At 35.7% G+C, this 27,877-nt stretch overlaps 1 protein-coding gene across 1 annotated transcript in view; it reads left to right on the top strand.

Moving 5' to 3' along the window:
• Positions 1-10,013, top strand: part of WDR27 (WD repeat domain 27) — a 73,865-nt gene extending 63,852 nt beyond the window's left edge. The window contains exon 25 of the mRNA XM_030944745.1: positions 9,795-10,013. Within this exon, the coding sequence (XP_030800605.1) occupies positions 9,795-10,013 (219 nt within the window). The remainder of the gene's footprint in view (positions 1-9,794) is intronic.
• The last annotated feature ends 17,864 nt before the right edge of the window (positions 10,014-27,877 follow it).

Here is a 27,877-nt window from a genome sequence, read left to right as displayed (position 1 = left end):
AATGTGAATCTGAAACCAACTATTACCTCGCAACAGGTTGATTTCACAATTGATTTCTTGGATGATATATCAGTGTTGATGAAAGAGTAAATTATCCCCTTTTTGATATTGAATCCACATCACTGTTTAGTGGTACATGAGTAAGCAAGCCTTTCTATATGTACACACAATTGTAGAGATCATCAGAAAATCTATAATTTGCCATCTTATTCTGAAAAAAGCTTCAGGTCCAATTAGTATTCAGTACCTTGAACCATTTGTGTCTGCTATTATAGTCTGCTTATAATTGTGATGCTATAAACATTGTCACTTGTCATTGAAGACATTTATTTCCTCATACTATTAAAGAAATACAGATATTTTAAATTAGTTAATTACCTTTTCCAGCAAAATTAAACACTTTTTTTCCTGATGGATAATGGCAAAGAATTCTTTTGTGGAATTGAATTAAATGAAAACAAATTAATGATCTTTTTGTGCTTTCACATGTTCGAATGTTTCTAAATGAGAGTCAAATTAGACAGCAATCTTTTCCTCTCAGTACAGCTGAAAATATATTTTTTGCACAGCTAGATCTGATACCATGTGTGGATAATTAAATCTTGTGGAACTGTTGACAACCCTTTGTGATTTCCATGTGTCCTTATCCAAGCTGCCCCATTGTAATTTCAAGGAGTTTCTCATTAGTAAGTGGCTCAGCTGGACAGTATGTAATACTACTTTGCTTTGGAAATTCAGCAGGGATGAAATGTCATTTTTGGCTTACCTTTGTAAGTCAATACAAATGCTCCCAAACACAGTTTGAAAAGAAAGTATATATTGACTTAGTTAACAATACAGCTCCTGATTATAACTGTCCATATTGAAAATCGCTTGCCAGTGATACAAATGTGCAATATTGTAACTCTTTCAGGGACTGTTGATTACATCTGCCAGCTCAGTAGTAGGTTTTCAAAAGATGAACAGATTTTCGTTTTTGCAAACAAAAATTTCAGAAAGTGAAATATTTGCAGAGTAGGTCATGTGTCTCTGTCTTGTATTAATAGACTGTGGATGCTGAGGATGAATAATGAGTGGTAGCCTGATATTATCAGCACTCTCTAATTTTGTTCCTTGTCTTATATCAAGTAACAGAACGAGATCAATCATAAAAGTATTTGCAGTAAAACTAAACTGCTACTTCCATCTTTGCTGGTTTGTTTTTTAATGATTTTCTATGCAGGAATTATGATAATGGAAAACTTTTGAGTTGCCAGCTTTCTTAAGAAATTGTTATTTGTCAAGAGTTGCACGCTTGTCAAAATTATTGACAGGGCACCGATGTTGCCAGAAATACAGCCACCATCCAGGCTTCTGCATAGCTTTGGATCTGTAAGGAAACTTGTGGAAGTTTCTGCATGGAAACTGCTTTGGAAACAGCATGGTGCAGAGTCAGAAGTGGAATGGGATAGAAGTGGGAAGGAAGGATGACAGTGAATTAAATGTAGGTAAGAAAGATGTAACAAGGGAAAAAAAACCCCACATGAACCCACAGGGAAAATAAAGCGGACAGAAATATCTATTTTCACAGAATTCTAGACATTTTTTAAGGATGTATTTCTTTTGGACAAGCACTAGGAAATTTTCTAAACCTCCAGCAGATGAGCCAGAGAGTTTGCAACAAGGTAAGAATATATACATTTTTTTAAAAAATGACTTCATGAACATTCTTTGTGTGTCTGCTTGTCACAGCACGCAGAGATTGAGTGATTATCCTCGCTTGCTATAGACAGTCTCCTGCTGTGGAGTAATTCTATGGTCAATGTGTGAGCAGTTGAGAGTATTGGAATTTCACATCTGTCCCACACTCAAGCATGCCCAAAGCTAAATTTTCACATTCCAAAGAACCTTTAATCTGTGTTTGGCATTGGCAATTGTTATTGAATGCCCATTTTGGGCTTTTTTTTGAAGGTGTGCAAATAATATTATTATTGCTGATGTGATATGGTCTTTTTTTTTTAATTGAGAGGTTATATAAAGACTATGGATTATATATAACTACATATGAAATGTTTTGAAAATAGTAAATATTTTCAATTTTAAGAATTGTATTATTATGAAGGAATAATATTTGTCTCTTAAAATTTTTAAATCACAGCTATTTTCCTCTGCTTGCCTCCACTTGGTTCTTCTCTATGTTGCTCAGAGTAAACATGTAAGAATTTCTCTCTCTGTAAGTCTGTATGGAGGCTATGGTCATTCTGTGAAAAAAACTTTATCAAACATGGACGTTTTCTCCTAATAACCTTCAAGATTTAATACTTTCAAAGACTAACAGTATACCTTACGTTCTCCTACTTTATACTACCCTGACAGGTAACCCCAAAGACTATTAAATTTATAAACTCTTTGGAAGAAATTTTCTTTTGCACTCAAGCATCATCTTTTTTGGTTTTCCCATGATACCTATTAATTTAGTTTTGAATTTCAGATATCTATCTATGCAAGTAAAAATACATTATGTAGTACTAAGTAACACTTTGCAGCATTCCACAGCTGTTTGATTGTTTTGAATATAGTGGCAGGCTAAGGAATTATTTGTTGCATTTATATCTGACACAGATGAGTTGTGCTCCTGTAAGCAAGATGCTCAAAGCTTGATGCGGGAGCAAACTTTGAAAATTTGCTAGTGAAAATTCTTAGCTTGCAGTGAAAAAAAGGAAGGGAAGGTGATGCATAGTCAGTTTTGTTTTGAATCAAGGGGTGACAATGGTGAAAAAAAGGAAGGATTCAAGCAATGAACCAGATGAGGTAAAATGACATAGTTGCAATCTAGAGTCCTAGACCTAGATAAATGTTTTAGCTATTTAAAATAACGTGGAAGACCATATCCTTGAGATTATAAGCAGAAAAAATTTGTATGACTAGCACATAACCTAGAGGTGATGATGTGGAAGGGCATTTAAGTTGCAGGTAATCTCCAAGTTACCTGTCCCAGTGAAAAGTTACTGTCTACAATGATGGAGAAGGTTTGAGCAAAAATTGCAGAGAAAGAGAAATAAGGATCCTTGTTCTAATCTTGTGGGAGTTAAAATAATGGTGAATCATTAGGCTGGCATGGAGATTGGTCTGGAAGAGAGGTTTAACTCTGAGTTGTGCTTAAAGAAATAGTGGCTTGACATTATTTAAAGTTAGTATGTAAGTGGGGGAAAGAGAAACCTAAGAAGACTCCTTTAAAATGTTGTTGGGGAACTTACTGGGAGATAAGAATGCCCTTCTGAGGGACTGATAAAAAATAATCATGACAGAAGCATGGAATCCAAGAGAGATCTAGCTGTATTGAAGGCAGCTTGATAGATGAAAGCAAGTACAGATGACACATTTATTGTCAGTTATGTCTAGGAACAGATCATTGGAAAGAATATCAGGAATTGTTTCAGTGAAATTTAAGAGCAAAAGGTATGTTAGACAAGAGGACTGCAAAAAAACCCTCACCAAACCTGACTAAACAGTTCATGCTTTGTTATTTAGTAAATGAGAGAAGATTTGTAACTGGAGAAACAAATGTGGACAACTGGACGACTTTCAGGGATACAGAAACTAAGTGTTTACATTGGAAGGAGGAAGAGTCACATGACATTGATATGTTAATAAGTAATGGAGAGAATAAAGGAAGTAAGTTAATGTATGAGACTGGGCCTCTGAGGCAGGGGAAGGAACACAGAAGAGGAATATCTCAACTGACAAGGCATCACTGCAGTAGAGGAAAAGAAAACTAAGAGAAAAGTAGAAAATACTGTGGAGAAATAGGGATGATTAGAAAAGAAACTGTAGTGATTAAAACCATGAAATTTCATGCTAGAAAAGAAGCATTATTTAACCAAGGTGGTAGCCTCACCAAAAGCAAAGAAAGAAGATTCTCAGGTTCTTTATTGAAGTGCTTGCTGACCATTCCTATAGGTAAACCTTTTCCATTCATCTGTTCAGCTGAAGCAGCGCAGTTAACCAGGTCACTCCTTCCTATCTACATACATAATAAACAAACCTAACTGTCATTAGGGCAAGGGTACTTCAATTGCAATTCTTGTTAGAATTTTATCTTCTGTATTTTATCTTCTGTAGAACTTGTCTCTGAGATCTGTACTCATAAATGTGTAAAAGATAACCTTTCATGAAAAATGCAGATAGATCTTTACAAATTTTTTTTATTTAATCTTTTTGGGTATTACATATCTTGCAAAGTGCTGTGAAACTCATGCTTTTGGGGTTGTGGATGGAGGAGAGTTGTATTCTTTAGGAGTCTTTAGAATGTTTTCCTCTCAATTTTAACATACATCAGTCTGAGTCTCTCAAAAAAAATTCTTTATTATCTGTGTAGGGCAATATGATATTCCTTATGGACTAAATTTTATAGGCATGATGGCAGCCCAAGGATATGCTATTTCAAAGTGACCCATCAGTCTTAAAACTACTTAAAGTTCTGACTTTTTCAAATGAAATAAGAACCAAGGAAAAGGATTTGCTTTATGTATACAATTCTTACTAGTTTGAGCTTATGCCATTAGTGTTTAGATTTTTACATGCCAAAATAGTTATACTTTATGTTCTCCCATATGGAATAGTAGATTTTCAGAAGGCTAATTGCACCATCCTACCCTATGTTTATATATGGAACATATTATTAATCTGGTTGCTTATGTTTATTCAAAAGGTACCTTTGGAAGATGACACATTAGCACTGGGCATGCCTGTCAAACCTTGACAGTTTGATGGTCTTGACTTTGTACTGGCACTTGAAAAAAGAAGAGGAGATTATTTTTTCCCATTTGAAAATTCTTTTTTTCCTGAAGGAAATACATCTACTGGGTAAAGATATAATAAGATTTCTCTCTGATTCTGATGGCTCTATGACATAAAGGAGAAATCTTACTCAGGCAAAACTACAGAGAAAAAGATACCAAGATCACAAGCTTGTATATTTGACAGGAATTTGAGTAAAAATTAATCTTCAAAAGAAGTAATAGAAATTTATTCCACCAGACTACTAAACCATTATGTAAAATAGTTATATACAATTAAACTCACAAAACATAACAAAAAGAAGTTGAAGTAGAACAGAATCCAGAAGGAAAGAAAAAAATAAGAAAAAATTATTTATTCACACACAATTCTAGTACAAAGCTCTAAAATTGCAGGAAAGGGTAGAATGAACATTTACTTTTATAAGATGAAAAATTCTTAAAACAGGAAAGGGTAATGAAAAAATATTAAAAAACATCAGTAAATATAAGGAGAATAAAAAAGAAATATGCTTTGGATTTGTGAGACAATGACATTAGAAATGTAACACATTTCAACAAGAATAAGAAATAATAATTGATTAAAAATTGAATATTGACTTGATAAAAACAATGATATAAAAGAAAAAATATAAAAATAATTAAACAGAAAAAAATTTGCCCTGATGGCTGTGTGGGAGAAAATTTCTGTTATGCATCAGTGGATTCTCCTGTTGTTGTTTGCATATAAGAGATAAAGGATTTTCTTGATCACTGCACATAAGAATGGACTAATAGTGATTGTAGTATCACACATACTTTTGTGAGTGGATGCAGTTTTCCAGGCTTATACTTATAAAAATATATTTTTAAATCCAAGTATTCTAGGAAGGAAATTGTTTTAGTAAGTATTTTATTTTTAAAAGATATAGCATATTATTAATTTATACCAGAGCCATATTAAAATACTTGTTAAAATTTAGAGAAAAACTGCAAAATAGATTAATTTTTTAAATCTTTTAATTATGAGAAGAATTTTAGTCCTTTATGATATAAAATATAGTCACAGGACTGAAAATGCTAGGTTTGACAATTTTTCATGAAATGTTTGTAACAGATCCTGCGTGCTATTTTATTTGGCTATGGAATCTGCTTTTCAGGCCAAGAACTTGGCCTAACTAGGATATTATATAGTATGGTAAAAAATCTTGATATTTGGAGACAGGATCTACTTCTAAATACAGAAATTTGTTTAAAGGTTAGTCATTGTAGTTGCATTTAATTTGACAATGATTTTAAAATACAAGCAAGTGTGGTTTTGTGTTTTGTGTGCTCAAAGTGCAGGATTGAAACAATGGACCTTGCTCTGACTGACATTAGTGGAAACAGCCATCTGTTTTATTTGGAGCAGTGTCGTGTCTGGAGGCTGTCATGAAATAATAACAAATAGTAGCAAAGCCTACTGGAGTAATACCTAAAGCCACAGTCAGGATGTTATATAACATAATAAATGGGTAATACAAAGCTTCTTGTGGAAAGATGCATATACAATAGGTTTTTTCTCAAAACCTATTCAAGAAAATGTTAACATCTTGAAAGTCTGAAGAAAGATTTTTGTTGTTATTTTCTGTATATTTCACATAGGTGAGTGGAACTGATTTTCATAAGTTTTCATGCACATTTCTGTATCTGCCAATTAACTTGACAGGTTTAGATGTGTAAGGATAAAATTAAAAACTGACCTGCAAACTTTGGCAGCAAACAAGATCCCAGGCTTTTATAATCTCTGCAATACCACAGGGCATGTTCCTAATTTTCCATTGTTTACTTTTTGAAACTCTTGGGGAATATACCACATCTCTTCTTAACTCTCCAGCAGAGGCAAATTTCTTTTGATGTAGTATTTTATTTATATTCTGCGTGTTCATCTTCCACATTAGTTTCTGGGTCTTGATTTTGTTGCCTGTCTTGACATTTCACTGTTGACCTATTGTCTCCTAAATGAATGGACTGAGCTTCACCTGTGCTTTGGGTTTGGGAGCCCACTTCCCCTCTTAAAAGAAGGAATGCATACAGCTAAGCATTTGGGTATTCATACTCTGAATTAGGCAGAAGTATCCGGAAGAACTGACATTCTCTCTACTGTTTGTCTCTTTTGAAGCTCATGTGTGTTCATTTTTTGGATTCTTATTTAGTTACTGAGAAAAATGTGGGTGGTTTTAGTAGAGAATTTGGTTTTAGATTTCAAGGATTAGTTGGTCCAGGCATTCTCACCTTCTGCATGGCTGCTCAGGAAGTTCTTAATAACTTGGATCAAACCCCAGTGCTTCTGTATATTATGTGTCAACCATTCAGGGGAGTATAAAGGAAAGAAAATGTACAGAGCTCTGTTTCCCCTGAAATGTCTGATGCCAGGAGCTTCTGCTGCTAGCCATGGCTTCAACCATAATCAAACTTTTTGAATTTTTCCTCTATTGTTATCTCTTCTGCTAACAGAACCGCTTATAGGAAGATGCCAATTTTTCTTCTCCAGGACCAGTTTAGGATTCCTTGTTGGTTCTATCTTTTGTCTTTATCTGAAGCTCTAATATAGACCTTTTGTTTGTGCTTTGTCAAGATTTTTTCCTTCAGTAAATATAGAGGAAAGCAAGGCATCATTTTCTCCAGAAATTACCTCACTGACATGGTAGAAATGTCACGATTTCAGGGCTGCTTACCAGTGCAGACCTGTTTAATGGATTGTAATGAATCTTTGATGCAAACTTCATAAATCTGCTCCAAGGAATATTGTATGACTCTGAGGGTTAAAGCAAGTTTACTTGGCACATAATTAATAATGTAAAGGAAACTGAAAATACATAGTGAAGAGGACTGGCGTTCCAATGCTGAACATAATCAGATACATTTCAATCCCAGAAGACCCAATTGTTCCCCATTTGGCATGAGGAATTCTGTGAAATGTGTGAAGATGCACTTGGCATCAGTGTCTGCTGAGTGCTCTTGTGAAAGATTAACAGTTTTTTCATACACTGACATCTGTAACTTTGAGCAATTGCTTTCTCCCTCTAGAGACAGACTGTATCACAGAAAGGGGTATCAACTTAACTGTGAACCTTTTAAGTCTATAGTATCTTCTTCTTTTAATAAAAATGACCATTTGGCAATCACCATCTTTCCTGGAAAAATACATAGATTCAGGTTTTTTAAAAATATCTGCTGCATATTATTTGCTTTTCCTGATATGATTTCTCCTGAGGCTTTCACTATATTCCTCTCCAAAGTAGCGCCAGCTTTGTGCATATCTGCTGTGAAGGTGCTGGAGAGAATTTTCGGCAGCAAGATGTCAACTCAATCCAAAGGGACTCACAAGTAAATTCTGGAAGTGTGTCTAAGCTAATGATGTGTGTATATAGAGTCTGAAGATAGATAGGTGCTTTTATAGAAAATTATGCAACTGCTAAAGTGAATATGTCCTTCTAATATCTCTGAATTTGTCTAATTGAATAGGCTAGGAATGAAAAAGCCTGAGGCCATCCAGAGGATGAGTATGCAGTGATAATCTCCTGGTTGAAAATATTTTTTCAAAAACCAGAGGGATGGTGGGAGGTAAATTTTTAGGAAACTGTTATCTGTATTCACAGCTGCATTCCTACTCTTTGGCCCTTGTTGGAAGAGAAAAGTTGGGTTTGTAACCAAGAAGGCAGGGCCCTCTCTTCATCTTTTAATTTAGGTTCAGATAGTGGGACAAGGAAACCTCATGGATATCTCTAGTCTTCCAATGCTTGATGGCACACATGTGCACAGGCTGAATGTCTGTGCAGACTACTCCACTTTAAAATTACTGATATATGACTTCACTTTATCCTCAGAACTAGAGTAGGAAGACACCCCAACCCATCCCTCTTGACTCAGGAGTTTGGGGTAAAGGAATGTTGGAAGACTTTTCCTTGATCAAGGAGGATTGGATTAGAGAACACCTAGGCAAACTGAACATCCTCAAGTCCATGGGCCCTGGCAGGATGCATTCACAAGTGCTGAGAGAGCTGGCAAACACCATAGCAAGGCTACTCACAAGCATTTTTGAGAGGTCATGGAGATCAGGAGAGGTGCCTGAGGAGTAGAAGAAAGCATCACCCAAGTCTTCAAAAATGGGAAGAAGGAGAACCCAGGGAAGGTCCAGCTAGTCAACCTCAGCTCGATCCCTGAAGAGGCAATGAAATATCTCATTCTGAAGGCCATCTCTGCCCACATGTATGGCAAGAAGGTGATAAGGAGCAGTCAGCTTGGATTTGTTAAAGGTAGATCATGCTTGACCTACATGTGATTCTGTGATTAAACACCTACCTGGATGTATGAGTGGAGAGCAGTGGTAGATATTGTCTGCCTTGACTTCAGCAAGGCTTTTGACACTGTCTAACAAGATCTTTGTAAGCAAACTCAGAAATTGTGGCCTGGATGAGTGGACGGTGAGGTGGATTGAGAACTGGCTGAGTGTCAGATCCCACAGTGTCAAAATCACCAGCATAGGCTGTAGCTGAAGGCCTGTCACTATTGGTGTCCCCTGAGATTCAATACTGGGTCCAGTCTCAGATTAATGACTTGGATGGAGGGGCAGATGCCTCCTCAGCAAGTTCACTGATGACACAAAGTTGGGAGGAATGACAGAAAGTTGGAAGGAGTGACCAACTCCTCCCAAAGTTTGGAGGAGTGACCTTCAGAAAGACCTCAACAGGCTGGGGAGATGGGCAGAGAGGAACCTTCGGAAATCAAACAAGGGCAAATGCAGGGTCCTGCACCTGGAGCAGTGTAACCAGCACAGGCCCTCAGGCCAGCCTGCTGGGAGGCAGCTCTGTGGAGGAGGGCTCCAGGTGCAAACAGGCTGTCCATGAGCCAGCAGTGCCCTTGTGGCCAAGAAGGCCAGTGCTATCCTGGGATGCATTTGGAAGTGCATTGCCAGCAGGTCGGTCCTGCCCCTCTACTCAGTCCTGGTGAGGCACATCTGGAGTACTGTGTCCTGTTCTGGGCTCCTCTGGACAGGAGAGACATGGAACTCCTGGAGCAGATGCAGCAGAGGACTACAGAGATGATGAAGGGATCGGAGCATCCATTTATGAGGAAAGGCTGAGGGACCTGGGCCTGGTCAGCCTCGAGAAGAGAGGACTCAGAGGCGACCTCATTAGCATCTATAAGTATCTGAAGGGAGGGTGGCAAGAGGATGGAACCAGGCTCTGCTTGCTGGTGCCAAACAACAGATAAAGAGGCAGTGGTCAGAAACTGAATGCACAGGAAATTCCACCTGGACATGACAAAGAACTTCTTTACTGTGCAGATGACCAAGCACTGGAACATTGATTGTCCAGAGAGGTAATGGAGTCTCCCTTACTGGAGATGTTCAAGAACCATCTGGACACAATCCTGTGCTGGGTGCTCTAGGATGACCCTGCTTGAGCAGGGAGGTTGGACCAGATGTCCCACTGTGGTCCCTTCCTGCCTGACCCATTCTGTGATTATGTGGCTCTGTGATATTTATGTAGGAGTGCACAAAGGATCCAGCCTTGCTTTAGTCGCAGTAGACTTAAACTCATCAGCAGAATTCTAACAAGCCAGCTTGTGGTCTTGGACAGTTAAACTTTTATTCCAGCACTGTAAATGAGCTAATGCTTCTTGTCAACCTTACTAACTCCCTGGAATGTCACACCAAACTAACATGGCTACATTGCTTCTGAGCTCATATAAGTAAGACTGTGTTGCTCTATGGTAAACTCTATGAACCTGCCTTGTTTCTCTGTTGACTGAGGGATAACCCTAAATTTCATGCCTTCAAGTTCTTCATTTTTGTTTCTATGATGATATAAATAGCAGACTTCTCCTTAGAAGACTTACAGTTGTTTTAAAAATTTGGTTAAATTTAATTTATGTGGTCTAATCACCCCCTGGGTTACTAATGCAAATGTTTTTATATGTATATTTGAGGTAGAGAACGCTTAATGAGCTTATTACTTGACTTGCTACATTTCAAGTTCTCATTTGGCTGTACAAATCATGCATTTAGGAAAAGCACATTTTAAGAAAGCTATTAATCTAGTTTCTCTACTGTTTTTCCTTTGTGAGCTAAGAAGTTCCAGGAAATGAATTCTGGTTAGCCTTCTGTTAGTGTTCTGAATGTTTTGTGAGTGTATATTATTTTAGTAATTGGTTTTGTTCCAAATTGCAATGTGGTGTTGCATTTTTTCCTGCAGAACATTTCTCCATATTTGCAATTTTGAAAAGTTAACAGAAATTGGTAAATATTCAATGCTCTGGAAATTAGATTATTGAAAATGTGTGTTCTCTGTGTGACTTGCTAACTAGAGGGAATATTTATAATGGTGCATATTTAGTGCCTTCCATATTTTATAGGATTGTAGTCAAAAACATAAATAGCAATCTGCATACTTTCCAATGACACACTAGAAAATAAATTAAAACATGATTTTAAAAAAAGTTTTGAATTTTTACAAAAATTTTTTTATTTCTACTTTTCATTATGATGTATTATATATGCTGTCCAAAAGATACCAGGTTAATGAGGAACTGATAAAAAGCAAATTTTATTGTTTGTAGGAACTTCAGATATAATTCTCATTTCCCAAATGGCAGCAAGCAACACCAAATAATTGTTTATAAATAATCTTTGTACGATGAAAGAAATAATTCCACATGTAGAGCCTACTGTTGCATTATAAAATTGCAGTGGTGAGGAATCTTAAAATTGCACATTTGACAAGTTTATTTCACGACCAGAAAGATTAAACTTCCTAATTTAATAAAGTTAATATGAAAAGTGAAAAGTGAAATCAGTTCACATTTTCCCTCTATTCTTGCTTGCATCTGCTGGTGGAGAAGTGAAGAGTATACCAGATGCGATGATATACTCTTTGTAAAAGTGTAAGGTAAAAAAATATGTACACCATCATCCAAATTTTTTATCACAGGAATAGGAAATTATTGAAGAGACATATTTAAGTCTTAGTCATTAAGACTTAATGAGATTTAAATACAGATGAGACTTAAATACAGATGTAAATAATGATTTAATGAGACTTAAATAATGATTTGATGAGACTTAAAAACAGATTTAAAAGATTTAAAGGTGAATCTGCACAAGATTTCAATAATCTTAAAAGTTTCTTTATAAAATTAAATACGATCACAAAAGGGCTAGAGATTTTTTTTCATATTCTGTATTATATTATGAAACTATATTATATTTATGAGTTCAGGAAAAAAATACTTTTAGAAATATCTTACCTGCATAACACATGTAAATTCTCCCTCTTTCCCTCTTGTGATATCCTGAGTGGTTTACCAGGTCTTTCATTCTCTTTGAGAAGTTCCATTTAGCAAGAGTCATCTACATTTATATGTCCACAGTTGAGCCCTATTTTGCCATTAAAATTTTGCATCTTGACCCACTTCTTGTAATTACTAATGTCAACAATTATAATCTCACAATATTAAGAAAATTTGAAAAGATTTAAAATAACCATGGCAGAATGGCAGAAGTGAAATGAATTATGGCCTTCTCCTCAAGATGATTTTACATACTGTGGTGATCATGAATGGAAAATTCATGTCATGCAACTGATCCTGCTGTAGAGACTTGTAGATGCTTTTTAGCTGCCTGCACTGTAACAAATAATCTTCCACTTTTTGACAAGAGAGCTTTCCCATTTTAAGGCAGGAAAGCAGTGAGATTTAGGACTTATCCGTGCTTTTTAGTGTGTTAGATTCCAAGTGACAATAGCCTGTGACTCTCAGAATAGAGCCTGTGGGGGCTATAAGGGCACACTGACACTGCTGCTAATGAGTCACCTGGTCTCCTTCACCTACAGACAGTTGTAATGTGCCACTGAGCAGTGGGAAGGTGCTTTCTTCTGGTGGTGACATCTCATTATGTTTTATGGTTTTTGGTTGCCAGTAGTTGTACTTCATTGTATATGGAAAACACATTTGGCTTCTCCTCTTCTTCGAAGTTTATCTTAAGAATTACTTTCAATAGTTGTTTCCAGAAGTATTTTTGACAAAGTGGAATCTGTTTCATTCTTTGGGAAAGTGATAATATGATACTAGTGCAATGATCTTTTGTGAAATTACATTTCTATTACTGTGATTAAGAAGGTACAATTCTGCAGTTCATGTATAAGAATTGAATTTTAATCTCAGGTTAAACTTTGTTTCATACATATATTTATGGAAGATGCAAATACAAATTTCATTGATTTCTACCATTTTAGGCAATATTAATAGACATATGGAATTATTTTTTATTTAATCAATGTATTTTTGATTTAATAAGTTTCAAAATACATGTCCTAAATGTTATTAGTAAATATTAAGAGGCTTTAGAGAGTTTAACTTACATAAAAAGATCATACTATATTTTTTAGGATAGGGCAGAACTGAAGGTTTTTAGCATTTCCAATAATTTGATGTTCTTTAAAAATTCACATTGGTGGTATTTAAAAAAAAATGTGTTTAGATAAACTCACTACATCTCAGTGGTAAATTTTTCAATATAAGCATATAAGAAGATTTGTAACTAATAATTGTTTATTTTCTTTATTTAAATTCTTAACCTGGAAGTAAGCTAAAACCAAGCAAAATTTAGGATGCCTCTAGCCACTGTGGTAATTGCTAAATGTTTTAATGATATGTCTGATTTTCTACCCCTTTCTTTTAGCAACCAATCTGATACATTTTATTTCAAAATATGTTAAACTATGGTGACAATTTAAACTGTATATGTAGGTTTACTGAAGAAATACACTGAAGAAATACATCCACCTGCAGTTACTTTAAACTGGGTCTAGATCTGCCAGGCACAAATGACTTCATTATGCTGCTTTGGGCCTCTGTGATCAGTACTTAGCACCTAATTAAAAAAAAATTGTTCTTTCTCAAAGCTTTTGTAACACAGACTTTATGCCACTTGGAGAAATTTTGTCAATATATGGGGATAGAAACAACACTGTTCAGGATGAATCATATTGAGAATTTCCTTTTAGTCTTTCATTTTGTTTCAAAAATGTTGAATGCAAGAACATTCATACAGGAGGCTTGCTCTTTTTTATAATTGTCTGTCTTTTGTGATACATCATTTCATAATGTGTGACTATTTTAAATATGGAAATTCCATGAGAATATCTGGTTTTGGTAAAAAAACCCCACAGTATACTCTGAGTAAACATGTTCAGTCATTTGAGTGTGGAATAATAAAAGAAGAAATGTGAGGCTGTCAAATTCTGATACAAGCTTCAGTTTTAGAAAGAAAAATCCATTCCTCTGGTGTTTCAAGCATAATTAGGGGTGTAAAACTACTTCTTTAAAGAGGAATGCCTGATTACACTTGTGTGGATAGGTTTGCATGAAAGAATTTTGGATTTTAGTGTCTTTTCCTGTGAGCTAATGTCCAGATTTTGTAGTGGAATTTGAAATTATACACCTGAGTGGGATGCTAGTAAAAACTCTTTTTCATGTTTTCCTCAGTTTATTTAGTTACTGAGTGAAGAGACAGGATTGTAATGCCAATGATGTCATGCAAACATTAGTAGCCTCAGAGATTATGGCAGGCTTTTGAAGAATGTCTGAGATTACAATTAAGTTGTTTCAAACCCATCATTAAAACAAATGATCTGGAAAACATTCTTGATCATTTGTCCAGCCATGTGAGTTCCAAGTATATTTTGCAGACTTTCAAAAGTTGCTATTGTAAGGAGAGAGTACAAGTGTTTTCTACATTAAAAATTCATTAAAAGTACCACTAATTATGCATATTTTTAATTTAATTGGATTTTGCTTTAATCTCTGCAAGTTTGGCTAGTCCTGCCACTTTCTTTCTCATATAATGATTGAACCAAATAACTGCACAGTGCTCTTTGTTGTTTTTCATCATGCAGTATCTTCAGATCCCTCTTCACCAATCTAATATCACAAAATCACAGAAAGGTTGAGATTGGAAGAGACTGCTGGAGGTCATCCAGTCCAATACCTCTGCTCAAGCTGGGCCACCTGCCGGAGGTTGTTCAGACCCATGTGCTGTCAGCTTTTGGAAATCTTCCAGAATGGAGGCTCCACAATCTCTCTGTGCAAATGGACAGCAATCTGACTGCAAGATGGCCTTCAATAAGCTGTAGTTATGACAACCCTTTTATTACAATGACCCACACTAAAAGTGGATATGTGACTGAAAAAATCAGCAGCCCGATTAGCAACTTTTTGATTGTGCAAAGTTGTGTCTGCTGCATAGAACTTGAGATAGAGAACTATGGAGAAGGGAGAATTCCCTGAAATCCTGAAATAATGGGAAATTCTCAGTAGAATTCTCTAGTCCATGCATGAGACTTCAAAAATTATTCCCAGAGAAACAACAATGACAGAAAAACTCAAAATCTCTTTCTTGACTTCCTGCCTAGTAATCAATGAGTGAAGACCTGGAACAGACTTCTAGTTGGAAGTTTCAGGATAGAAAGAGTTTTAATTGCAGAATGGATATTGATTATTTATGAAACAGATAAACATTTCTTGATCTAGAATACTCTTTTCATTCCATGTCCTATGCTTACTTCATGATGAAATGTCAGTGCAGGTTATTATTTAGTTAATCTGGAAATGAATGATGCTGCCAAATCCTGCACATAACTGCAGCCACATGCCATAACCTATCCTGGAGGTTCCCTTCCTAGTGTCACCTCCTCTTGTGCAGCATCAGTTCTTTGGTAGTACCCAAAACTATGCATGTCCTGGTCTAAAAGTGTTAGCTGTTGGAAGTATATAGGCATACACAGACACACACACAAATATGTATATATATGAAGTGAATATCAGATAAAACATTCAGAATCTAAAAGGAAAAAACATCCCGTATGAATTGCAGTAATCAGCCAATTTATACAGCAAGGCAGGCCATAAAAACTATTTTCATGAACATGTTCTGGACCATGAATCCTCAGTGAAGTGAGCTTCCCACTGCCTAATCCTGGGTAAAGAGCCAAACCCTGGGAAAGGATGGTATTTAAGACATTTCTTTGATTTCCTTGTTCCTCTTCTGTCTCTGTTGGCAAACATCTTCCTACTCTGTGTGCTGGTCTGGATTCCTTTTTGAGGTGCTTACTTTTCTTATGCTGTTTATGGACAACTGAGGTGACCATCTAAAGAGTGAATTCCACAGTGTAATTTTTTGGTAGAAGGACCATTTGCAGCTGAGATGTAACTGACTATGATACGAGTCAAAGCAATGAAAAAGTGGAGTTGCAACATGGAAACCAGTAGAATTATCCAGTTTAAATCTGGTTAGGAATGAGAATCTGCTCCTTAGTCTTTCTTTATTCTTGCAATTGAAAATATTTTTGTGGCATTCTTATTTCACATCTCAATCTCCACACGATTTTAAAGCTCTGTGAGTCTCTTTTCATGGTTACAAAACAGATGAAGCAGTCAAGATGAATACCTAAAGCAGAAGTCATAATATTTGTTGGTGGTATAAACCACAAAACCCTAGAAATCACTTCCAGCTCTTTGTAGTTGATGGTGACTTTCCTTTCAATTCCAATGGGAGCATGGCTTCATCCAGGAGCATTGAAACAGTTCAGCTTTTTTATCAGAAAACAAAGAAGTGCTGATTCTGAGTATGAATTATCAAAGAAAATAAATTCCAGCTATGAATGCTTACAGGCTGTTTAGATACTGTAAATTTATAACATATTGTAAAATTTTAGTTTGGGTTAGTCTAACAATGAATAGGTTTATTTCTTCTGCAGTTTTTATGTATATGAATCAGTGGAGTAAGACATTTTAAGCTTCCTCAGTGTAATATCCTGAGGCAAGCCAGCTGTATTTTAAATGGTGTTGTGTGTTTTTATATGTAAATGGATTTGTATTTATAAAGACATAGTAATATTAACATAGCACTCTTGTTTAAATGCATATTTCTGAACCTTTTTGGGTTCAGTAAGAAAGGCTCTGAGGTACTTTTTATCTGAAGCATAACCAGTTCTTTATCTGAAACACAACCAATACATAACCAACTTTTAAAGCTTGAAGAAAGTAACAATAAACTCTATGTATGTGTATGGATATGAACTCGTGTAAATGCCCATATAAACATGCATTGGTAATTTATGGCATGATTTTACCTAAAAGCAGAGGAAGTGTTCATGGTATGTTTTTAATCTCTTATTGATGTTGATGTAAAGGAAAGAAAATGGAAGCCAAAGAAGAATTAGCAGTGGTAATGAGACATAGGAATAGAAATTATTTTATCTGTGACAGAAATAAGATTTAAATAGCTTCAGGTGATCAGCATGGTACCTCTAATTAATGTAAATTAGAAACCCATTTCTTGGAATACAGGCATAATTGGCACATGAAGTCATACTATTTGTTGCCAAGTTTTGCACAAAGTGTATTGCATGAGGGATGGCAACATATGAATGTCAGATATCAATCAATTTTTGTAGTTTATTCAGTCTATGTCAGTGGTGCTGAATCACTGTGTGGGACACTGTAAAAAGTTTTGGACATTGCATTTCAAGAAATGCTCTACTGACCTCAAGAAATGATATCTATTATTGACTCCAATAGGCTTGATGCAAGCACAATTTAGCCTTTGCCAAGGAAAGACAAACTTCTATGTACAAGGCAGTCAAATACCATATTTGTCAGTTTGAGGAATAATATGTGAAGAATAGTATGTCACAAATTGCATCACGGATGAGCAAAACCTCAAAATCACTCATCAGTTCTTACACAATGAGTGAAACAATTTTGATTCTTCTTATGCTGTCTGCAGCAACTGTGTCTCAAGCATTGGTAGTACTGTGCCACTTTCTCTGTGGTCTTGCTCTAGAGAAGCCCTTGCTCTAGACTAAGTTTGTCCCTTGTTCATGAATTAGCTGTGCTCTGTGTGAATTCCCAGAGCAGGAAGGATTGCTACAGTCAGACACATTGACATTTGATTTCTAATGCAAGAACCAGTGTGGATTATTGTGTAATTTAGGACTGGACATAAGAGGGGGTCTCCCACCCTCTCACTGAGGATGGTGTGCATGTTCAAGATGTGGGGACTGTGTAGAATTCTGGAATAAAATATTGAAGACTGCAGAAACTAGGAATGTCCTTGCTGTAAGATTTTGGTGTCTGAGATATGTTTCCTTTGTGTTCTGGACCCACATCAGCTCTGTTTTTCAAACAAGTCAAAATACCTCAAAATTCCTAATTTGCTAGTAAATTTGCTAATTAATTTTGTGGAAGTATAATTAAGTAATCTGAAGTAAGGGTCAGCTTTTTGTGTATCTGAAATCTGGTAAGGGAAGTCAGAACAACTGATGAAATGGTTTACATATGCAGACTGTAAATTAAAGACCTTAATTACAATCGTGGCCTGCAAGAAGTCAGTTGGAGTTTTGCCAAGGGACAAAATCCCTACCTTAGATATGGGGGGCTGTTTATTAATTTAAATAAAGCTGAATGCTTTTATGAATGAAAAGAGAGGTTACCTGAACCTCAGATGGGAGCAGAAATTAGACATAAGTGGCTCAGTTTTGTTTTGAAGTTTCTTCTCCTTTTTGACTTGGATACTTTTTATCAATATTGATGTGTTTTATTCCTCTTCTCTGTTCCTTAGCCTAGGAAAAGGTTAAATAAGTTATTCCATCTTACTGGGTTTTGATCTTTCAGTTCTTCCTTATGAACTTTTATGTTGTAGATTCTTAGTTTTAGACCTGAGGTATGCAGTAAGACATTTACCGCCTTTTAAACAAATGTTCAGCAGGCAACTCAGTTGATCTACTAGAAAGAAAATATAATTTACTGGTAATTTTTTTCCTAGTTATTTAGGTTGAGAAAAAAACCAATATGATAACATGGAGGAAATCTAGAGTGCTTAGGGATTCATAGAAGAAAAAAGCAAGCAAGCAAACAACCAGCAACAAAAAACAAAACGAAACAAAAAAACCCCAAAAGCCAGAAAACCCCAAAAAAATACCCTACACTACTAAACTCAGTATTTCCAGATTTGTGAACATAATTTGAAATGGATCGTACATAACTGTAGTGAAGAGTCCAAGAACAAGTTGATCAAGTAATTTTAACACATCAAAAGAATTATTGGGAGTTACTAGTTTTACTTGCCTATAAAAATGTCATATTAAATGAAATAGATGAGAATTCTGCTTTTAATAAGCACATAAATAATATTTATTAAAGGCTGACAGCAAAGAAATGCAGTACTGAAGTGCTGAAGTAGGTAATACTTTTAAAAGCATTATGCATTAGAGAAACTTCCCAGGAGGTTCCAGATGAACTTAATCTGAGTCTTAAGGGAAGACAAAAGGTTTTAAAACTAAAGTAATAAGATGGGAAAACAGGGTGGACAGCACTGAGTGAAGGTGGCCCTGGATGACCGGTCAGGCTTATCACAAACTTGGTGGCAGAAGGGTAATCAGGGGAGGCACTACAGTGCATGCCTACAAAGTGTGCAGGGAACACAGACTGCACCTTGCTGGCAGTGGAGTTATGCTTTACATTAAAGAGCATAGAAGAGAGGCAAATTAATAAATCTCAACAATAATGAGTCCTGAAGTGGCTGAAATTCCAGTCCTATATGGGAAGAATAGAATATTTGTACACCTAGTTATCTTTAAATGTATCTGTTCATTTGTTTATGTGACTAGTGACAATACTGGATATGGCAGATCAGTTACATTTTCATAATTCTTTTGGTCAGATTCTGCACATATAGGTTGTCTGGAAAAATGTTTTTATTCCTTGTCCTCTCTACAGCCCCAGCTTACTAACTTTGAGACATTGTTTTCCTCTTACAACTTCAATCTGTTGAATAATTTGTCTTTCCATACAATTATCCTTTCCATCAATTCTATAAAACACTTTGTCCTCTTTAAGACAAAAAGCCTACCTAGAGCATCTCTACATGAACATCATCAGTGGGTCCTTTAAAAGCTGTTTATTCATGGTGGCCTCTGATACTGAGTCCCTCTGAATAGGCAAGCCACCTCTGATATGCAGAGCATATCAAATACAGGAATTAGAGACACTAAAATTGAGAAACCCTATCCATGCACTGAGCATAATGGGAGGGAAAATGTGAGCGTGTCATCAACAAGTACTATAAAAACTGAAGTGCTCACTTTGAGTGACATTACCTGTACTTACCCCTCCATGGTTATATGTGTATGATACACCCCAAGGAATCATGGTTAAAAGCTCTTAACCTGTTTTTTGTATTTTCTTCTCAATTCTCATTTCTGCAATAGGAGAGCTATTTAAGAATAAAAGTTTCTGTCTTCTGTCTGAAAAAACCCCATGTGGCTTTGATCTAACTGATTGAATGCTTAAGAGTGCAGCTGTCAAATTAAACACTCATCTTTCAAGAAAACAAATCTTTCCAAAGTGCTACTTACATGTCTTCTGTTCTTGGCTTAAACTACAAAATCAGAGTTGGTAAAGCCTTCATGCACTATAGATCATAAAGGTGATGAATTCTTCATTGCTTTAGACTCCACTTTCTGAACAGGAAAAATATAGTAAAATCCAATTCCATAATGTCTCCTTTTCCTGTTGCTCTTGCTTGTTGCTAGTTGTGAAACAAATGCAAAATTCAAGAGCATTGGTTCTACTTATGGCCTCTTATTTTCATAGAATAGTTTGAATAATGAAAGCTGAAAATACTAACCTCCTAAAAACTATATTTCCATCTGTTCTGCTTAGATACTGGACTTTTGGCCAGATGATACTTTTTGTTGTGCAGCCTGTGGATTTCTTAAAAATTTGTGTCCCTACTTGCATATTATGCATACTTATACTAACTGAAGGAAAACAAAAGGATGCTATGTACCTTTTATGTGAAACCAGCTGGAATTGCTTTGATTCTTCTTATTTCCGGAAATGGAGTATCTTGAAGCCTTCCCTGGATACATACACATATATATATGTGTATGTTGTGTGAAATATTAAAACAAAATATTAGTTTGATGCATTTCTATACAAATTCAACTGTTTGTGTTTGTGGCTTAAGAAAATCCGGGTATCTAATTTGCAGCATGGTCTTTGGGTTTTTTTTGGTGTGGTATCACTACAGAAACAAATTTCCCTCCAACCAAAGGTAATTCTAGAAAAAATATATACATTGTGTTATTATGAAAGGTAATGAAGTAGACAATGTCTTGAAAATCATAGTGTTAACTCACAGCCTTCCAACACTGCATGTCACTGGTTGAGCTTAAATATCCAATAAACTTTTATATGTTGTGCAGACCATGAAGTAGAAGAGAGCTGTGTTCAAGAACTTGCTCTCCTCCCCATTCTGGTGCCAAATGTCATAGGTACTTTTAAAAGCTTGAATCTTTTTGTTGAAAGCTGAACATGCACAGAACTTCAGTCTTGTCCTCTGTCCTTGAAGGTCTTTTCTTCCCTCATATATATCTGTTGATATAGAAAATAGTCTACACTTTCATAATATTCCATCATGTTCTAGTGTTCGTCCCATAGGAAGCCTTTACATAGGTGTCAAATTATTCACAAGACTGATGCCAAGATTTGAATATGTAATAGTAAGACATAATTAGTTTGGGAATTTAGTTTGGTTTTATTTTTTTCCCCTTTTTAATGATGGGTAGTATATTGACTTAACTACTATAGAGATTTCAAGTATTATGTAAAACACAGTTTTGGAGCAGCATGTTTGGGAGCTGAGGGATTTGAATGAAGTAACATGCTTGCATTATTTGGAAATATAATATTGGCATAAGTTAAACTTTTAAAAGAAATCTCATTGAGATTTCTATGGATTCTAAATACGGTTGATAACACTATTAATCAATTTTAATAGCTCTTAAGTGTGATACATCAGGAATTTCAAGGGTCCTACAGGCTAGATTTTTAGTAACTCTTATCCTCTGTGTTAATACAAATTGCAATTAGCTTTCTCCTATTATTATATTGCTGTTACACTGTTAACTAAAATTTCTATATTGCCTGAACACAAATCTGGCAGAGTTCAAGAAGCATTTGGAAAATGCTCTTGAACACATAGTGTGACTCCTGGGGATAATGCAGGACCAGGAGCTGAACTCAATTACCCATGTGATACCCTTCCAACTCTGGATATTCTATGATTCTATGAAGTATGCCACTTACCTAAATGAATATGCTTTTTCAGCAGTCAGGCATAGAGATTTGTTCTAATATCTGAAGGCTAAACTGGACTCCCTGTGAGTGTGTATTAGCAATTTAGTTTGGATCAGAGATGTGCTTTTGAATCTGCCAGTTGTCCCTACTTATCCCACTTCACTTCTCATTGCTGTGTCCTTAGGGAGGGTACTTTTTGGGCTTGTCTCTGACAACATCAAACTAGAAAATGAACTCAGTGTGCTAACAGACTTTCAGTCTATTGAACCAGAGCAGAGCTAGTTTACATTAACTCATATAATGTCTAAATATATAACCCAAGAAAAAACTGATTTTAAGGACAAAAATCATCAATAACACTGAAAGAATTCAGGATGCTAATGACTAATTGACCCCATCAAACCCTCTATTTTTTAATAAATCTTTCTTTAATGATTAGGCTTTTTTTTTTTTGTATTATGATTGTTAACTGCCTAATAATTGGTTTATTTTTGTTAGGCTATTGAAACATTGGTTGAGCTAAATGAAGACTACTGGCTCTGTATATAGGTGTATTCCTTTTGTTCTTGGCAAGATATTGAGTGTAACACTTCTCAGGAGAGTTGTGTAGTCAAAGACCAACCTCATTTTATCAACAGTCAAGGAAAACAGGTGGAAAAAGTAAGAGAAAGGGGAAAGGAAGAAGAAGGACTTGAGAGACAACAGTTTAGAGCATATGACCGAGAAGGAGGGATCTTAAAGCCAGGAGGTGCCCATTTTTAGTTCAGCCAACAGTTCACTGATGGGTTTGGTATTACCAAAATTGTGGAGGTGGTTAACTGGAGTAGAAAGATAATTTTTTATGGTCAATGAAAACAGAAGGTCCCTGGAGGCAGAATGTAATAGCAGTGTAGAAAATACATTTAGCAGGTGGAAGCCAAGCTGTGTTTCAGTACTGCCTGAGGATATCACAGAGGGATTGACCACACATTGCAGTTTTTGAGGTTCAGGTTGGACATTAGGGAAAAAAATTGAAAGACAACTAAGAAGGCACTGAAACACTGGAATGAGTTGTGAAATTTCATTGAAATTTTTCAAGATTTAGCCAGACAAAGCCATAGCTAAGCTCATCTAATGTTTTAAGTAGTTGCACCTAGACCAGGAAGATAGACATGACATCCTTAGGTTTCGTAAAATTTCATCTCATTTAAAATTATTTTATTTTAAATTGAAAGCTAAACATGGTTTCTATATGATCTCTTATAGTATAGAATTAATCTCTGATTTTTTCAGGTTACGTTAGTTTTCTTTTGATAACAATGATTTATAATAAAACCATTTTATTTCTTCTTTCATGCACACAACAAATGGCTGCAAAAATTTAGAAAGGACACATTACTTAGGTATTTTACATTTATATCATCTTCCAGTATATCCTGGTTTTGGCAGAGACAGTTAATTTTCTTCCTAGTAGGTGATGTGTTTTGGATTTAGTATGAGAACAATGTTGATACCACACTGATGTTTTAGTCGTTGCCAAGTAGTGTTTACACCAAGTCAAGGATTTTTCAGCTTCTCCTGCTCTGCCAGGAAGAAGGCTGGAAGGGCAGAAGAAGTTGTGAGGGACACAGCCAGGACAGATGACTCAAACTGGCCAGAGGGATATTCTATACCATATAATGTCATGCTCAGTGTATATGAACTGAGGGGAAAGCTGGCTTAGTGCATCTGCTTGCAAAGTGTCTAGCCATTGGTCAGTGAGTGGTGAGCCTTGTGATCACTTGTTTTGTATATTATAATTCTTTCATCGTTATTGTTTTCATTAACATAATTGTTATTTTCTTCTTTTTGTGTCCCATTAAACTGTCTTCATCTCAACCCATAAACTTTCTCACTTTTATTCTTCTGATTCTCTGCCCCAGCTCCCTTGGGGTGGAGTGAGTGAATAAGCAAGAGACTGTGTGGTGCTTAGTTGCTGTCTGGGGTGAAATAAAAACACAATAGTAAGTTGCAGAGGTAGATAAAGGCATATTAGAAGTCTTTGGAAGAATGTTATTATCTTAGATATCTGTAAAAAGTAAAGTTGGAGAAATTAGATTGGATGGTTCTGGATATTCTATACTTTCAGGTTACTTAAGTGAGAGAAAAAGAAAAATAAGGGAATATAAGTCACTATCTTGGGAGATAACACTTATGAGAGATTAGAAGAATTGATCATTGGAGATATTGAAGGAGGGAATACAAACCCAAGAAGATCATTTATTGACCACAGAGTTCCTTTATCCAGAGGAATAAAACAAATGAATCAATGTATCAAACAAAGAACAGATCAAGAAAAATGAGGATGCAAAAAGTTAACCAAATGAACTGGTCAGACCATGAGTGGCCTGTTTGGTTCCAGCCCTTCAGATTTTTTATCACTGGTGAGAAATAACTATAAATCCTAATATGCAAGGCCTAAACACCTTGAATTTTTAATTACTAATAGTGTCATTTGTAGACAGTCCCTTTCTTTCTGAGAAACAGCAGGTTTTCAAGTGCTTGTTTGTACGTATAAGTGCAGAAAAAAGTATTGCCTCTTACTTTATAATTAAGATTTTCTCAGCCTGTTGAAAGAAAACTAATGCAGCTGAAGGCTCTTTATGCATGTCTTCAAGACTTGCCTCTTCATAAAATTTTTCAACATACTTTCTTACAAAGGAAATTCTTACTCTACACTTAACACCAATAAAAATCAGAAAACTGTATTTGTTGATATGCCTGATTTAATTCACAGTATTTTCCATATTCATTTATTCCAGCTCATTTTCTTATTTCTTCCATATTCTCTTCTTGAGTCATACACAGTGAAGTCTGTTTGATTTTCTATGTGGTTTTAACATATGCTTCAGTTTTACAGACTGTTGATGTGTTAGCGGATGTTGACACAAATTTGAAAATAGTTGGAAAAGGAAAATCTAAGTGAAATGGAATTTTCAGATTAGCTTGGTTGAGAAGAGTCTATGGTGTTTTTATTTTTTTTAACGAATCCTGGACCTCTTAACATAGAAGTAATTTAAATATCATCTTAATGATCTTCATTTGGTTTGTTGCTCTAAAGCAAACCGCTTACTGGAAAGATCTTCATTAAAGCCACATGTTCTTTTCTTTTGAACTGCAGCTCACCACAGCCACCTTGGATGGCAAACTCCGATTGTTCCTACCCTGATACTCGGCAGCCTGTGGAGCTTTGGCCGTGGTGCTCTGAGAATAATGACTTGCTGAGAGAAAGGAGACTGGTAACTGGCCAGAAGCAAGTGGCATGATATTCCCTTTTAAACTACAGTTTTCTTCTGATGTTATTTTCTGGAGGTTCCACAAGCTGTTCTCAAAGTTTTTCTGCTGTATAGTCTGTTACCTTTATTGCAAAAATAAGGGTGAAGGATCACAAAAAGGAGGAGACTACTCATTCTGACTTTATTCTAGCAAATAGCCGCAGATGTGGCTTTCAAAGGTCTTCTTGGGTTCTTATAGTCAGGTGCATTCTGTAGTGCTTTTCTAGATGGGGACCACTTTAGTCTAAACTGAAAATTCAAGTAAAATAACAAGTGTTCAATTTTTAAAGCTAGATCTGTTTGTGACAAATTTTTAAATTAACCTGACAGAAAGAAGGATTGTATGTCTTTCTGAAATGCCATGAGATTCCTTCTGTTATACTTCTTTGGGGTTGCTGGAGTCTTTGGGGTTACTGGAATCAGCATGGATGTTGTTTGACGTTACAATTTTGCCGGTTTACTATTTATACCACATTCTGTAAATTTCTTAGGGAATACGTGACAAATGTCTTCTCTTTAAAAGAAACTATTTCTGTCTTTTAAATAACTGTTAAATATTTTCAAGAATGTTAAAATAATATGAAAATAAAATTATCAGAAAAAATGTTCATTTCTTGTATTCTTCCTAGGTTACTTGTCTTGCTCTTAGAAAACAGTTTTTAGACAACTTTTTTTTTTGGGGGGGGAGGTGTTAGGGGGTTGGCCAGCCTCACTCTTCATTGGCTTTAGCTAAGAGTAGACAGCATGTATGTGACTGGTGAAAGGAGATGGAGTTTTTATTTTCCTTGCAAAATTGTGCTGCCTTTTCAAAGTTAAATTTCCCAGAACAGAATTTATTAATCAGATTACTTAAAAGAAAAAAAAGTTGGAGTTATTACCCTATCTGCACTTTAACACCAATCAGTAAAACCAGATAATTTTCAGTACTGTAAAGAATGTTTTATTTAATAGCTGTACTTAATTTATGCATATAATATTAAGTAGATCAAGTTATTTCTATAAACTCTTTAGTTTCCATTAAGCATTCTTTTGTAAAGTATTTAGTAGCTTTTTGCTGAGCAAAATCATAAAGTGATAGGATACACTGTGTCATATCCAGGAATTCTCCTATTCTCTAGAACACAGTGGTCTCATCAATGACTATAGGAGTGTAGTACAGCCAGATCATATTCAGAAGAACTCTGAATATCAGAATCAGGTTTTGTATCATCAAAGAAAATGTCAAATAACCCACTTCAATACTTTTAAATAGTTTTTCAGTTGAAAATCAGATTAACCAAGAAATCATCCTCTATGTTGCAGCTAAATGCTGGCGTGCTGCACTCACAAATTATCAACAAGATTTAAATTTTAATTTCCACCAAAAGGATCCTCAGGATGGTCTTTTTCAAAACTTAATTTAGCTAATTTTCTCATCTGCATGCTGTGGGTTCCTCATTAAGAGTCACTATCAAATACAGAAGATAGCCCATAGCTGTATTGCAAGTTGTTTCTGAGCCATGGGTCGCTACTTAGTAGTGCCTGACTCTTCAGCAAGGTTAAAATATCTGCTAAAGCGGTGTGACCTGTAATTATGACTATTTTTTTAAAAAGTACCACATTTTTTTTTGACAGAAGAATGATTCTCAGGCTAAAGGTAGAGGACACACAGAAATACTGTGAATTCTTGCTGCAAGCATGGGCATAGTCACAATCCCCACTGGACTGAAATGAAAGGGAAATACTTCCATTTTCTACATCTCTTACCTTCCAGAACTAACTGCTGTTATTGCCCAGTCAGTTTGTATCCTCAAAACCTCTCTTAATCTTGAGCTAGTTTGATCTCTGAAGGAGGAACTCTTCTTCCAAACATACGGTGTTATCTCTCTTTCCTTAAAGTGAGACTCAGCTGTATGCTGGTTTCTTTTTTTAACAAGGACTTTTTCTGGATAGAAAATCCTTTGGGGCATTTTGGCTGTGACCACAGCATCATCAATCCATGCTGAATAGAGACATTCATCTGTTCAGGCCTTGCAGATGTGCAGCTCTTCCACAGCCCAGGAATTTGTTAACCCCTTTTTCCCTCAGGGGAGACAGAGAATCTGTCCTACCACACAGGCACTAGAACTTTTCAAATGGAAATTCACTGTATTTTTTTTTCCATCTTAAGAAAGAAAAAAATCCCCCCTGGACTCCTCATAAATGCTTGAATGCTTGTGGTTTCGAGAATGGAAAACTTTAGCTGACACACTTCAAGTTTGGCAAAGTTAAGTGATTGAAAGAAGATTTTCTAATGGCAAATAGGAGGAAAAACTGTTGTGGATGGTGTTAACATCTTATAATATTGTATTTAGAATTTTCTTAATCACTAGAATTTTCATAATCATAATCCTTCTGAGATATCTTTGATAGAAGAACACAGGAGGGTATATTTAATTACTAAAGAGTTAAAGTTATGAGGGTATATCCAGAGAAGTACCATCTATATCTTTGTGCTTTTAACAGGCAAACCTGACAGTTTACATGTTCAGTGTCTGTTCTAAAGACAAAGCTATTTGAAATTAGAAAGTCCCAAAAGCAGATAAGAAAGGTTCCTATCTTAGTTAGCTAAGGTGCATAGCATGTTCCAGCTAAAAACATTGACACAAACAGCTGCAAGTGTAA

This window comes from Camarhynchus parvulus, chromosome 3 (genome assembly GCF_901933205.1).
Source record: "Camarhynchus parvulus chromosome 3, STF_HiC, whole genome shotgun sequence".
Taxonomy (NCBI): Eukaryota; Metazoa; Chordata; class Aves; order Passeriformes; family Thraupidae; genus Camarhynchus; species Camarhynchus parvulus.
The sequence above is the reverse complement of the archived record's forward strand: the minus strand, read 5'-3'. Positions and strand labels throughout refer to the sequence as shown.